Here is a 14253-nt window from a genome sequence, read left to right on the forward strand (position 1 = left end):
AAATAAGCATAAATAGGTCATGGGCGCTTAATTCCAAGTAAGGTTTGGACGATGCAAACACTGTCAAGGTGAGAGCTTTTGTTCCCAAATTTCATTCTAACGACATATGACTATGGGCTACATGAAAGAAATAGGCGCATAAACCATAGGACATAAGGATATAGGTCTACCTGCAGTGCATAAGAATAATCCGAGTGTCGTCGAGGTGGAGTTTTACAAGTAATTGTCTCGGTCCAATCATTCAAAGCCGACCATAGAAGTTCTTCCTATAGCTTGCTCTTCTCCCGCTCCATCAGCTCGTTCAGACACCTCGCGACAACCCCAGCGCCCTCTTCAATCATTGCTTTCTCAGACTCTTCGATGCGATTATGTAGGCGGCGGAACCTGTCCGGATGCCAGCGCAATTGTGCGCTCCGAAGCCTATCTTTCGACGACGTGGTCTGAGAATGTGCAGGAGACAGAAGGAATGTCTGGATGGCGGCTGGCGTAATATCTTCGATACTCTTCGGTGGCGAAATCAAAGGCCATGGAATGTTCCTGAACGACAACAGCTCTGTCGACGCCCCGAGCTCGGCCCAGCGAGCTTCGTACTTCTCCCAGCTCTCCAACACGACCTTCTCCATCCTCCGCTGCTCTCTTCTTTCCCTCTCCCTCATGGTGGCCCAGCCCTGCATTCTATACTCCTCGATCAACCTCTTCTCTGCAGCACGCCGCTGTTGGATCCTCTCATCTATTCTTCTGATCTCCTCTTGAATCCTTGCCTGCGCTCTCTGCCTTTCCTCGGCAAGCCGCCTAACCTCAGCCTCGTGTCTCATCCACCTTTCAGCGTCTATCTCGTACCGATACACCACCTCCTCCCATGTCCTCCTCGGCGGGACTTCCCTCCGCATGCTCGACGACCGGCTTGGCATGTACCGTCTCGAACAAAGGTCCTCCTCTTCGGGGAAGTAGATTTGCTGCTTGAGAACCCATTCTTCTGTTGGCTTGCGGCTCGCCTTGGGCCGATGGAGGATCTCTTGTTCAACAACCCACGAGTATGTGTTCGTCATCTGCTCCCATGGACCTGGGGGGTGCACCGGTCTCTCTTCGTATCCTCTCCCTCCGCTGGCCTTTCTCCGTATGGACCCTGCCGTCGCTCCTGTGTACGATTGGCCCGAGTGAGAGCGATGGTGAGTGCCCATGGGGCGATGGTGACGGTGCGTTCCGGCAGCTTGCATGGTCCAGACGTTCAAGGGAATTCAAGGGTCTTTCGCCGTCGAAGGGATACCGCTCAGCGGCAGTCGCAGCACAGCAAAGGGACGTCGATGTCGAACTCGAATTGGGGAAGAGTCAATGAATCTATGTGATTCCTCGACAGATGCGCAGGGGCTCCGGAGAGGGATACAGGGATGAGTCGTGTGATGGGGGCGGGGGCACAGTTAGGGTCTTTTCTTTATACCTTCTGCCAGCGCCGTAAAGGCTTCCCTCAACCCTCAGTCGACGCAGCATGTGACGCAACCACTCTACAGAACCTTCTGATACGCATGACAGACACGCCCTCGCCACCTCGCACGTTAATGTTTCTCTTTCATACACTTTGCTTTGCCAATTACGCTACGTACAAAGAGGCGCCTCGTTCCTGGTCATGGGGTTAGCCACGATGCAGCAGCATGGCTCGTTGATTCCCCCGAAGGATTATATCGTTGCTTTATGCGGCGAAGATACTTGATGAATGAATCTTGCCGTTTCACATCTAGTGGCCGGGATTTTGTCGCAAGGCCAGAATGTGTCCGCCATCGATTTGGTAGGACACCGTGTTTGGGCTCAGCGTTATCATCATCGACGACAGTATGTAATGCCACGAGTATCATTGATACACATTGAAGCCCAGAGCTGCGACCGATGCGGACTACCGCCGTGCAGCTGTGCCCTTTTGTGGCCAAAAGGTTGTTTCATTTGAAAAGAGCTATTTTAGAACGCCCTGAGTATCATTGTCCACCATCCGAAAAGGCTGCGGCAGGGCATCGCGGCCTCATCACGCAACCATCACTATCGAGAAGTTGCTCACCAGTCGCAGATGTAACGAGATGGAATAGCATGCACAGGAAGCAAGGAGATCAGGAAGATTAAAACGTGCGGTGAGTGCCATACCAAATACCCTTTAGATACTATCGAAAATACTACACAACTGTGAATGGAGGTCCTTAGTAGCAGATGTTCAACGAGATCAAGTTTAAACGGGAGAGTTATACGATGTTAGCGAGGGAGAGTGAAAGAAAAACGAGAAACACAAAGAGAATATGCAGATATGATAGCGATTGGAGATGAATCAAAACAAGGTTATTCAAACGAAATCACACAAAGAATGAGAAGTCTAAAGAGCTGGGCTGAAATGTCAGTTTTGAGCGAACGAAAGGGAGATGAAATAAATGAACGACTCACCTAAGGAACGTGAACTCAAGAAAGGTGCGTGCAGAATAGATTAAGGTCCGGTCACCGATTGCGACTGCAGATAGGAGAGGACAGCAGGGATCAGACTGTTTTGCTGGCACTGTAGCTCGATTTCGCGGCTGGTCCACGTTTTCTCTTCAATTTTGCCATACTGGTCGAAGGGACCCTCAGCCTCGGTTGTTTCATTGCTGTCCTGAGAAGTGTTGTATCGATGGGAGGTACTGAGGTCAAACTCGAACCTGCCAGCACCCTGTCGAGGATATAGCTTGCTGCGTGACTTGGAACGGCGATGGGAAGGACTGTTGTACGATAGATCCTTCTCGACAGACAGATGTTGTTGGCTGGAAGCGCCGTGCCCATTCTGACCATGTTGAAGTAACGACGCGGGTGACTGCCCAATCAACGTTTCCTGAAGAACCTTGAACGACACCTCGTCCGCGGCACGCATAAAGTCCGAAGCTCCTGGGATGGGATTTTCGGACCCAGGGGGAGAAGTCGCCAACGATTTCTCAATCTGCTGCCTGATGGATTGGGCCCACTGATGCCGCAAGAGATGATCGTCCACGCTGAACATGTACCTCCTCTTCACCTTCTTGTGGTTCAAAAAGGCAATTTGGAAGGTGTTCCGCATGAAGGCACGCTCGACGGGGATGGTGTAGGTGAGTGGGATCCCTGCATACTTGATCGCATTCGGACCGGATCGGCATATCACGAGCGACTTCGACCCCAGGGAAGTCCCAGTTACTCGGAAAGAGGCTTCAGGAGATTTAGCGAAATTGAGGACCGGAGGTTCGAAGACAAGATCTTGTCCAAAGAGCTGAAGGGTGAGCGAAGGATCGGGCTGAGGAAGTCGGATAATGATAGGATCAGACTGGATCTTATAAGTCAGTCGGGTTGGGAGGGGACGCTTGAAGGTGATGGCGATACCCGGAGTCGCCTGCGAACGAGCCTGCGACAATTGTTCATGACGAATTGAAGAATACACATCTTCGAGGAGCTCATCTGAAACCAATCGGCGAGGGTCGTACCGTCGAAAGGCGTCGTAGAAGTCCTTCATCGTGATGTTGCGTCGCACGGGTCCTGTTGGTCCGACTTCGTCTGTGATTGCACCGTGTAAGAGCTCGTTCAACTGTCCGATGGCGCGAACCAATCGAACGGCCATATCTCGGTCATAGGCCACACTCTTTGCATTGGCCTCGTACCACCGACCCGCGAAAGAATCCAACAGGTATTCCAAAACACCATGGATTTGAGGGATATGGATGGAGTGGAGGAATACGCGAAGCGCGACATCGATCCGAAGACCCGTGAATCCAAAATTGTCTAGGAACGCCTTGAGGATTGACTTGGATGTCCGCTTGCACAGGTATTCTCCTAATATCTTCCGATTCAACTCCTGCGTCTTGAACAGTACCTGTCCAATGAGCAGTGAATCGTCGTGTATCTTTGACTTGGAGAAGAGATCCGTGATAGCTTGCTCCGGCTCGTGCGTAAAATCGGCAACAAATTGCCGGAGTAGAGGGCTCCGTGTAGAGGCTAGTGGGCTGGCTGCTTTGGGAAGAGGCTCAACTCGGTCTTGACAGAAACGTAGGTCACGGAACCGAACGACACTCTTCACAATATAACGTCTATCCGTCGGAATGATGGATGGGGTTTCCATGAGGGTTCCATGGTCCCGGATGAGGGGTTTGGCAATGATAAGGATGTCGGTGAAGAGGAAGAGGAATCTGTCCTTGACAGTGTTGGGGTTGACGACTTGGAGGACGGGGGAAGAGAAAAGGAGTTTACGAGGAACTTCATCGACTGGCACCGGACCTCTAGCCAAAGTGTCATCAAGCCGCTGCAGTAGAGCAAGAGCTTGGGCAGTGGGTCCCAAGGAATACTGCGACGATGTTGACGAAGACTCCGACGTCGATTGAGCAGGGAACTCGCTCAAAGAAGATGTAGGATCAGGTGTAGGCGACATATACCGATCGGGTTTTGACAGTTCTGTGGGTGTATCCTGGAAGGCCTGGTACCGAGAATCCGACGAGGACGTCAGCGTCAGAGGGAGAATCTTCTTGGCCTTGGGTGTCCGTTCCGTGTCTGTAGGGGCACCACTCGTCGCGGGCGTCTCTCGACCATTATTTCGGAAATCCAAGATGTTGACCGTTTGCCCTCGGGAAGGTTGGCCGTTCGTGGGCGTCCGCTCATAGTCGGATGTGGACTCGCTGGGATTAATATTGGCCTGTAAGATGTCATTAAGCGAGGCCTTCAATTGACGTCCTGATTCCGTCGAGAACTGGGATTCCAGAGAAGGTGAAAAAGTCACAGGGGCAGGGGGAGCGATGTTAGACACCGAAGCCTTCTTCCCTTTGTTCTTGCTCAACCATTGCTTCACATCCGTGAATGTCATGGGGAGTTTAGGTTTTGAAGAACTGGAGCTCGTAGAGGCATTCAGCGGGATGAGGTCGATATATTCCTGACGTTTGGGTGAAGCCGCCAACCGGTCTGGCCCCGATTTGACGTTTAGTCTTGTGTCCGAAGCTTGATGAGAGAGCTTGCGCTCCTCAGGAGTTTGGGGAGTACTGGAGAAGGATTGTACCGATAAAGGCGTTGGCGCTTCATCCCCGCCGGCCAGCATGGTAACATCCGGGGTTGACGCGGAAGCCGTAGGGAACGCGCCCCGTGCACGATCCCGCCTTTGCTCTTCCAGCTTTTTCATACCAGGGAAAGGGAATAGCTTGTCGTTCTGGTACTTGGAGCGGTCGGCATCGCTAACCGGCGGGATGGGAGAGGGATTGCCGCGCATATGGGCGTGGTGCGGCGCCAGGGAGAGTATCGAGGCGGATGCGGATGGCGACTGCATTAATGGCGGGGCGGCTGGTTGTTGCGACTGTTGCTGGTGGTGGTGGTGGTGGTGGTGTGGAGGCGTGAACGATTCACTTCGCTCGCCCTTTCCTCCACTGGTAAGACTCACCCCACTTTCCCTGCTCACACTCGAGTTTCGTTCCCGATTGACGATGCTATTGCTCCGCGACCGCCGCCCTGCACTGGAAGTTGATCGAGAAAATGTGTTCTTCACTTTTTCCCATGTGCTGGGGGAGCTGCCCTCTACGCTCGGTTTGGTTGATGATGCTCGACTGAGTAATCGGTCTTCCCAGTCCGCGGCGTAGGCTTCACCATTTAATGGAGACCGTTCGCCGTTCTAGTGTCAAAAAAGAGGTTAGGCCATGAATGGGCATATCGAGAAGTGGTGTGTTTACCTGAGAGTAGCTGGCAGCTTGGGAAAGAGGAATGGCGGGGAAATGTGATGGTGCAGAATGATGGATGTCCGCAGAAGCCTCGGACTCAATGACAATACTTGTCGTGCTCGCGGAAACTCGCGGAGACGCTTCGTCGTAGACACGGGACTGCGTAAAATCGTTTGCAGAGGTAGGTGATAAAGGCGGTTCGTCATAATCTTCGTCTTGAACAGGTACCTCAGCTCCCTCCTCCTCATAGTCCTCGTCGTCGTCCTCGGCATCATGGTCGTCAATGGGAAGATTTATTTGAGGCACTAGACGCATTTCGTTAACATAGGCCAGGCATAGAAAGACACAAGCATACCAGGAGAAGCAACCCAACTGATTTCTCTGTCGAAAGCGTCCCTGTCGGCTCCATACGGTGTTCGAGGCCGCGAGTCTGCAATCGGCACACTGGTACTGGCAGGGGTACGGGGCCGAAGAGTGTCAGCCGGGTAGAGTACTTGCTCCTCGTCGTCGTCACTCAGAGGCTGTTTCTCCTTGAGAGGTGTTGTGAACGGGCTGCTCGGGAATCGCTCATGTCGTGCGGGGGATCCACGACCTAAGAACAGAGGCACCGTGCTTGAGGATGCGGCTCCGTTTACTCCAGGAACAGAATCCGATGAATGACTAGCAGGTGAGTCGGAGGAGTGCATTGGTCGAATAATATGTATGCGGGGGGAGGCTCTATGTGGAGGCGGTGTAAAGGCAGGGGTCCTCGACCGAGGAATTTGTTGGAAACGGTCATCCTCTTCCTCATCATCTTCAACCAGGACACTTCTGCGACGGTGTTCGTGAGGTTCGGGTTCGACTTCCGACTTTTGTTGAGAGGTCTGCACATAGGTTATGTGTTCACTGCTCTGATTGCGAGAGCTCGAGGCCTGGTTAGGAGTGGTGGATTGTGCCCGGAGTTGCTGGAGCTGCTGGAGGTAACCCGGGGGTGAGTGATAAACGTTAGGGGGGAGAGGTGTACTGGAGGCAGTTGACGCGGGATCAGAATCGGAGACAGCGGGATTGGCCGCCGCAGAGGAACTCCTCCTGTGAGATCGTCGCTTCCGCCGCCTGTGGTTTGGCGTAGGGGACGGAGCACATCGTTCTTCACCGCTGGCTTGTTGTTCGTTATCGGTCTCCTTCGCCACACGGCCAGCTAGACGTCCCAGCATAAGCTGACGTGCTGCAATTCGCTCGCCACCTGCGACAGTATTGTTCCGAGCAAGTCTGTTGCCGGGTAGTGGTGGCGGCGTTGGTGACGGAGAGGGCTCATAAGTGTCTGCACCTCCTGTCAACTTGGCCAATGCTAGCCTGCGACTGGCTGCTGTATTGCCTGCGCTATTCGAACGCACCAGGTTCTTTTGCAGCTCCTGTAAACTGGGTAGAGGTAGAGGTGTTGGTGGTGCTGAGGGCCCTGGATAGAACATTGAGGGATCTGGAGAAGGCATAAATCGTGCTGGTGGCAGTCCGAAAGGAGAAGGTATCGGCGTAAATATGGGTGGTAAGATGGGGAGCGTAATTGGCATTGGAGGCGCTTCGTCTGGAGATGAATCACCGGCGATATGAGGTGTCGGCGACGGTGCGCCACGGTTCTTCCCCTTGAAGTCTTTAGAGCCCCTTGACCGAGACCGTGAACGACGACGTCTTGAGCGTGTTGGCCCTGGGGATAGCGATCTGTCCTCCAGCTCAGCATCTGCCTCCGTCTCGAGCTCTGCAACCTGGGCATCGGGATGGTGCTCGGCATCATCCTGCTTTGTGTCTTCAGAGAAGGATTGCTGTTGATCAGATTGGGGATTAGGCTCTGGTGAATGTGCTTCTGGGGTAGCATCGTCTTGAGGTTCTGGAGTGAGCTTGTCTGGGCCGTTTAAAGGTGGGGTCGGCGTCGGTGGAATGCCCTTCTCGCCCTCGCTGACTGATTCCGAGTGCATTGGTGGGCGCCGACCGTCCTTCATTCTGGGTAACGACGCCGCGCGCTTGAGTTTTGCGACGGCGACTGCCCGCTGGGCCCGCTGTTCCTCGCGAGAGACCGAGTCTTGGTCCGCCATCGCGACCGGGGCTGGCAGTGACTGGGAAGGTGATGTCAGTGAATTTGGTATGTAGTCTGTGGAGAAGAGAAGAAAAAGTGACGGACAGAAAAAGGGGGAAGCGGGGATAATAAGGTGGAATATAAGACGGGCTGGTCAAGGTTACGGTGAATGAAGTAAATTTGGTTTGGTCACGGTGGCGGCGACCAACACGTGTCGATTTGGGTCCGTTACTTATGGTCAAGTCAAGCGTTTTCTTATTTAATTAGACACAGTCAGTTTCAAACCTCCAGCGCGTGCATCATTAGCCTCGTGTAAGTAGGGTCAATATATTTATATTCCACACAGAATCGCGATTCAGTTTGGAACAGGACTGCATCGAGGCCATCACCATCTTCGGATCCTTTCTTTCCCCGTTGTCGCCAAAAGAACCTGCATGAACTCATGCTCCTGTTCGCTCTTCAAAAATGAGCCTTCCAAAGTCTGGCCTCAAGAAGGTCGCTGAGCCTGTCCCTCTCGAGTCCCTCCGCTCCCCAGAAGTCCCAGCATTCGCAGTCCAGGACGACAAGTCTTCTGCATCAGATTCCGAAAAACTCCCAGAGAGAGATTCAATCGCATCCTCCCTGTCAGGCTTCAATGACATCGCACTCGACTCTGACGACTCCAGCGAATCGCCGTCCGTAGCGACCGCCAAACCAATCGTTCAGGACCAACAGAATCAATCAACCACATCTTCACGTCCGGCCTCCCCTGCATCATTGAATGGTGACGCCAATGAACGCCCAACGAGCGTATTCTCAATAGCCTTGGACTCCCCTATTGGGAACCCAAAATCACACAAGAAAACCTCGTCAACCACCACTATCAGATCGTCGTTCAGGGCCAATCGCTCGGAGGATTCAGATGAAGAGGATGTCTCCCGCCGCCGTGCATCAGCCCGAGTCAGTCTTGATGGTCAGCAGATGCTTCAGGAAGAATTTGCAAGATTGCAAAAGGAGGAGATGGAGCACAGTGCTTCGACGGACGGTACCATAGACTGGGGTGCGTCTCTTGCTTTCGCTCGACGTAACCTACAAACCTAATTGAACGTTATGATTAGACTTCTGGGGTGCAGTTATTTCTGGTAGGCCCGTCTCGGTCTCCGTCTCATGCCAGACCGCATTCTGACTACGAGAAGACTACCAGAGTTTCGCGGCGGAGCGTCCGCAAGAATTGGCACAAGCAATAGCTCGCGGAATCCCACCAGCACTTCGTGGAATGATGTGGCAGCATATGTGAGTACAGCTATACCACGAGACATGCATCGTGTTGTTGCTCACTGTCGTTTTAGGGCAGCCTCAAAAGATCCAGAGTTAGAGGCGACGTACCTCAAGCTACTCAAGGAAACGAGTGCTCACGAGAAGGCCATCACAAGGGATTTAGGAAGGTTGGTTTAGCCCTGTCTGCCAATACACATCTTATCATTTCGTAATGACGTGCATTCGACAGAACATTTCCGCATCATACCTTTTTCACAGACGGTCAAGGTATTGGACAGGAGAACCTATTCAATGTCCTCAAGGCCTACTCCCTGTACGTCTCTTCGAAACACGTTTTACCTGGTACTCATCTCTTGTGTTAGGTACGACCCCCAAGTAGGGTACTGTCAAGGATTGCCGTTCGTTGTGGCAATTCTGCTCTTGAACGTATGTAACTTCTTCGCTCATGGAAGTGCGTATCACCACCCCTGACACGGCCTCCGGTCCTAGATGCCAGACGAAGAGGCTTTCTCGCTTCTTGTCAAGTTGATGTACGTGTACGACCTTCGGGGCCACTTCCTTCCAGAAATGCCCAAGCTTCAGCTTCGACTAGTACGTCATTTTCTTCTCACTCCTCGAGGCACTACTGAGTTGTTTCTGCAGTTCCAAGTAAGCAATCTACACACGCTCGGGTTCTAACGTTGAGCAATTTGCAGTTCGATCGGTTAGTGGAAGAATTGCTACCAGTACTGCACGTCCATTTCCTGCGGCAGGGTGTCAAGTCCACGATGTACTGTTCCCAATGGTTCTTGACCATGTTCAGCTATCGGTGAGTGACCAGATGACCCACGTAAACTCAAAACCTCCCTTCTCAACATCGGACCCGCTAGCTTTCCACTTGATGTCGTGTTTCGGATATACGACAGCTGCCTCGCCAACGGCATCGAAGCTATCTTCGGTTTTAGCATACAGTTACTGCGGAAGAATGAGGAGCAACTACTCAAACTCAAATTCGATGAGATCTTGGCCTTTTTGAATAAGAGACTGTTCGAGGTTTATCAGGTGCTGTGCTCCGATTTGCTTTTAATCCCCGCTTGCGCTCAGGACTCATGTCTGCTGTAGATAACGGAAGGGCCAGAAGAGGAGGGAACACCTAAGTATAGAGTTGACGAATTCGTGCAGGAAGCGGTCTCCGTCAACATCACCCCCTTTATGCTTGACTCGTTCCGACACGAGTATGAGGATCTGATGGTATTAACATTGGTGACTTGCAGTTGTCTTCTGGTATTGACTCGGACTGCAGCGGGAAACTCACAAACAGAAGACTTTGATCGAGGACCTTACAACGACCAATCGACAGTTGTCACAACAAGTGTAAGATGCCTCACGGTTGCCTGTTATCCTTGGTCATAATCTTTTGCTGTAGGAAATCGCTGGAAGAGACGCTCGCTCAGCTCAACGCAGAGCATGTTGAGCTCCTTGTAAGCTTATGGTTATCGAACCGATGGAGCCCTTTTACCGACCGAAACTTTCCAGAACGAACTCGTCAAGCAAAGACTGAAGGGCGAGGAAATGGAAGGAGAGCTTGTGCGGTATAAATTATTGTGCGTGATACTACTCCATGTTGATATTCCTCCTTACATTCGTCTTGCTTAACGGTCCTTTCATATTTCATAGATATGCCGAAGCGATGCATCAGAATGCAGATGCACAGTCCACGAACCGGATATCACTAGCCTCTATGATGGGGAGCCTGAAGAGGGGCAGTTCACGATCGACGAATGACCTGAGATAACAAATTCGCATGACGACGCTGGAGATTTGTTGTACATGAACGACTATAGACATCACTCTACATATTGGGTTTGTAACAATAGGATTCTCTAATACACCATATATCAGAAAATATCTATTTATTGGAATCTTGGAGGTCATCAACTCCCCTTGCCCGCGCCCTCTTCCCAACTGGGTGATACCGCCATCAACACCCGACACGCCACGTGGTCATTCCCCGACTCGCTTGGCATCGCTTGAATTACCGGAGTGTCGCGAAATTCGAATTTTACCGGACTCCACGACAGGCTCTTGAGTCCCTATGTACCATGTTCAAGAACGGTCGGCTACTTCAATGGTTCCATAGTACTTCCATTCTCCGGAAATCTGCTCTCTCGAACACTAACACGACGACTTCGCGACGTTGGGAGCAGCTTGGTCGACGTGGATTTCGATCCCGGCATCACACACCTAATTCCTCGAGTTCGACGGCGACGAGGAAATGGCGACAACCATACATCTTTTATCCCGCATGTGCGGTAGTCCTGGGGGCAGCTGGTGTCACTGCGTACAAGACGCATAAAGGGTTTAGGCACACTGTGCTGGCTGTCGTGCGGTGTTCGAGGATTGCTGGTATGGAATTTCATTCGTATTGGGAGACTGAAATGTGGTAACGATCTTGCTCCTTAGACGCGGCAATACGGGGAGCGATAGATTATAAAGTTATGATGTCCAAAAGCTACGGTTCGGACGAGGAGGTGAACCGTGCATGGTCAGAATGTCATACGAGGAGTGCAAAGAGGGTTTTGAAAGCGTTGCTTGCAAACGGAGGTGGGTCCCGTACTGTGGCTCAAGCTATCCGTAACCTAATCATACGATAGGTGTATTCATTAAGATGGGGCAACATATGGCGACCCTCGTCGTCCTCCCTGTCGAATGGACAAGCACGATGCGGCCGTTACAGGACCAGTGCGAACCTACATCCTACGAAGAGCTGGAAGGATTGTTTAAACAAGATATGGGAGTGGAAGTGAACGAGCTTTTCGAGGATTTCGATCCCAATCCTGTGGGAGTTGCAAGTTTGGCCCAAGTGCATGTTGCGCGTCATAAACCGACTGGGAGGAGAGTCGCCGTGAAGGTGAGCAGTTGGCGATTCTTTCTGCTCGGTGAAGTTCAGGGATGCTAATTCAAAATGGACGTAGCTGCAACATCCACACTTGGCAGAGTTTTGCGATATCGATGTGGAAATGGTCGATGTTACCCTTGGTGAGTTCGTTTTGGATGAGATTATATCATTGACTCATCTACGTTACAGGGTGGATCAAGTACTGGTTCCCGGAATTCGAATTCACCTGGCTCGGGGTAGGCATTCTTGTCCTCAGTACCTCCTCCCACTAACATACCCTAGGACGAAATGAGGACCAACCTCCCAAAAGAGATGGACTTCGTGCACGAAGCCGAGAACGCTGAACGCACAAAACGAGATTTCGCACACGTCAAGACGTCGCTCTACATTCCTGAAGTTATCCACGCCGCGAAGCGCGTCCTGATCATGGAGTTCATCGAAGGAGGGCGAGTGGACGATTTGGAGTACCTAGCGCGTCACAATATCGACAGGAACAAGGTTGCAGTGGAACTTTCGAGGATATTCAGCGAGATGGTGTTTCATAATGGATGGTTCCATGCTGTCAGTGCTGTCGTGTTTTGCTCATTCGAGAGGGTAATTCTGACTAGTTGAATGCAGGACCCCCATCCAGGTAATTTGCTAATTCGCCCATCGCCACCTTCGTCAAAGTCCCCGTACAACTTTGAGATCGCGTTGCTGGACCATGGACTTTACTTTGACCTTGACGATGAACTCAGGGTGAACTATAGCAGATTGTGGCTGTCTTTGATTTCGGCAGCCTCTCCCACTGTTATCGCCGAACGCAAGCGCCTAGCTCAACTTGTGGGCAATGTTGGTCCCGACCTTGTACGTCTTCACGCCCTACTGGAACACATACCCTTTCTTACCCTCACATGTAGTACCCCATCTTTGAAGCGGCTCTCACTGGTCGCGCAGCTTTAGAAGGCTCGTTTGAAGATGGGAAAGATGTTTCGTTCAAGAGGGGCTCGAGCATGATCGATACAACGAGTCGTGCTGAAATTGAGGCCGTTCGACACGCTGTCGCTAACACGGACGGGCTCATTTTGTCAGTGTTTGATGTACTGCGAAGGGTTCCAAGGCGGATTCTTATGGTCCTGAAGTTGAATGACTTGACTCGGTGAGTGGTAGCACCTCGCGATGCCCTATGGATGGGAGCTGAAAGGTTTTTGACAGTGGATTGGATCGTGCTCTTGCGACCACTCATTCCAATGTAAGAGGACGTTTACATTCATTGACGTCATGGCTGACGAGAACAGGTCCGAGTCTTCCTCGTTCACGCAAAATACTGCCTGAAGGCATCCTGGGTTGCTGACCAACACCAGATACTTTCCAATGTCCGGACTTTTGGCTTCACACGGTCGCTGTGCCTTTGGATATCTGGCTGGTGGCATTACCGTACCTCATACGCCGCCTTCGCTGTGTACGAGGCACTACTGGACTTTCAAGGTTGGAAAGTCAAGAAACTGGCATGGCTCCGGGGATTGTGGCGTCAGGGGTTTAGAGGGGCGCATGACGCTGCAGCTGGCCTGCGCATAGAAGCGTGAACAATACCTTAGCGTAACAGGACCATATCATTATATTAACGCAGTAGTAATAATACATGGATTTAGAATGACGAACAAGAAAGACGAAAGCAGAGCCAGTGGTATTTTACGAGACCTCTTTGATGAGTCGGTCAAGGTCGTCGATCCCTTCTCGAAGTGCTTGCCACTGGACAGCAGGGTATTGAGCATGAGCTAGAAGGAGATAGCTGGGACCCACCTGTTCAAGGTTCAGACTGATTCCCTTCTTGCCGGGTTTCAAATCATCGTCGTCACCCCAGAACTCGCGAATGTCAAGTAATGGTTTGCCTTTGAACGTTCTGACAGTCGCGAACTTTTTCTTGCCGAGGTCGATGTACTTCTCTCCCTGTTTGTTGGTTTTGATTTTTGCAGAGGAAGATGGGCCTGCAGACGACGATGCGCCCTTCTCCTGGAAGCCATGTAAGGATGGGGTGGTCCAAACGCGTCAAGTGCACTCACTGTCGCGTCGCGCTTGGGCTTTTTGGAAGGTTTGGGGGCCTCTTCTTCTTCATCGCTATCATTACTGCTTTTCTTGCGAGAGCTTGCTGGTTTCTGTAGACATTATGACCCGACCGCTTCCTTTAGCATAACGGCGCCGCACACCTTTATTGTCTGGACCTTGGACATCTTCTTGGCTTTGGGGACGGTCTCCTCAGCGGAAGACTCTCCAGTAGACTGGGCTTCGCTCTCTTCTTCTGAGCTCTCTACTGCCTTGCGTTTTCCCATTGCTGTAACGCGTCGAACACGAGAAATTACACGTTTAGGGTCGAGAATAAGGGGAACTGGAACAGAAGCTGTTAGGGCCTGCCTGCCTTTCAAGGAAGG

At 51.8% G+C, this 14253-nt stretch overlaps 5 protein-coding genes across 5 annotated transcripts; 2 read left to right on the forward strand and 3 right to left on the reverse strand.

The window, feature by feature from the left end:
• Positions 1 to 266: 266 nt before the first annotated feature.
• Positions 267 to 1217, reverse strand: CC1G_01883 (hypothetical protein; the record flags this gene model as incomplete). The annotated part of the gene is made up of 1 exon (XM_001830195.1): positions 267 to 1217. The coding sequence occupies one exon, from the start codon at positions 1215 to 1217 to the stop codon at positions 267 to 269; it is 951 nt and encodes a 316-aa protein (XP_001830247.1).
• A 1244-nt stretch (positions 1218 to 2461) lies between these two features.
• Positions 2462 to 7729, reverse strand: CC1G_01884 (hypothetical protein; the record flags this gene model as incomplete). Its single annotated transcript, XM_001830196.2, has 3 exons — positions 2462 to 5617; positions 5676 to 5968; positions 6019 to 7729. 3 exons carry the CDS (start codon positions 7727 to 7729, stop codon positions 2462 to 2464), a joined length of 5160 nt encoding a protein of 1719 aa, XP_001830248.2.
• Positions 7730 to 8175: 446 nt separating this feature from the next.
• Positions 8176 to 10741, forward strand: CC1G_14172 (hypothetical protein; the record flags this gene model as incomplete). The annotated part of the gene is made up of 15 exons (XM_002911593.1): positions 8176 to 8749; positions 8808 to 8831; positions 8886 to 8982; positions 9039 to 9134; positions 9197 to 9280; positions 9330 to 9393; positions 9457 to 9558; positions 9610 to 9615; positions 9663 to 9775; positions 9837 to 10008; positions 10069 to 10197; positions 10250 to 10320; positions 10373 to 10427; positions 10483 to 10550; positions 10624 to 10741. 15 exons carry the CDS (start codon positions 8176 to 8178, stop codon positions 10739 to 10741), a joined length of 1773 nt encoding a protein of 590 aa, XP_002911639.1.
• Positions 10742 to 11048: 307 nt separating this feature from the next.
• CC1G_14173 (atypical/ABC1/ABC1-B protein kinase) lies at positions 11049 to 13410 on the forward strand (the record flags this gene model as incomplete). Its single annotated transcript, XM_002911594.1, has 10 exons — positions 11049 to 11352; positions 11410 to 11550; positions 11601 to 11857; positions 11922 to 11985; positions 12035 to 12081; positions 12128 to 12406; positions 12464 to 12691; positions 12745 to 12983; positions 13040 to 13076; positions 13123 to 13410. The coding sequence occupies 10 exons, from the start codon at positions 11049 to 11051 to the stop codon at positions 13408 to 13410; spliced, it is 1884 nt and encodes a 627-aa protein (XP_002911640.1).
• Positions 13411 to 13474: 64 nt separating this feature from the next.
• CC1G_01886 (hypothetical protein) lies at positions 13475 to 14172 on the reverse strand. The gene is made up of 4 exons (XM_001830198.2): positions 14032 to 14172; positions 13888 to 13980; positions 13628 to 13837; positions 13475 to 13576 (listed from the first exon to the last, which is right to left on the reverse strand). The coding sequence occupies exons 1-4, from the start codon at positions 14152 to 14154 to the stop codon at positions 13517 to 13519; spliced, it is 486 nt and encodes a 161-aa protein (XP_001830250.1). The 5' UTR covers positions 14155 to 14172; the 3' UTR covers positions 13475 to 13516.
• Between the last annotated feature and the right edge of the window lie 81 nt (positions 14173 to 14253).

Source organism: Coprinopsis cinerea, assembly GCF_000182895.1.
Source record: "Coprinopsis cinerea okayama7#130 chromosome 3 map unlocalized cont3.3, whole genome shotgun sequence".
In the NCBI taxonomy this organism is placed as follows: Eukaryota; Fungi; Basidiomycota; class Agaricomycetes; order Agaricales; family Psathyrellaceae; genus Coprinopsis; species Coprinopsis cinerea.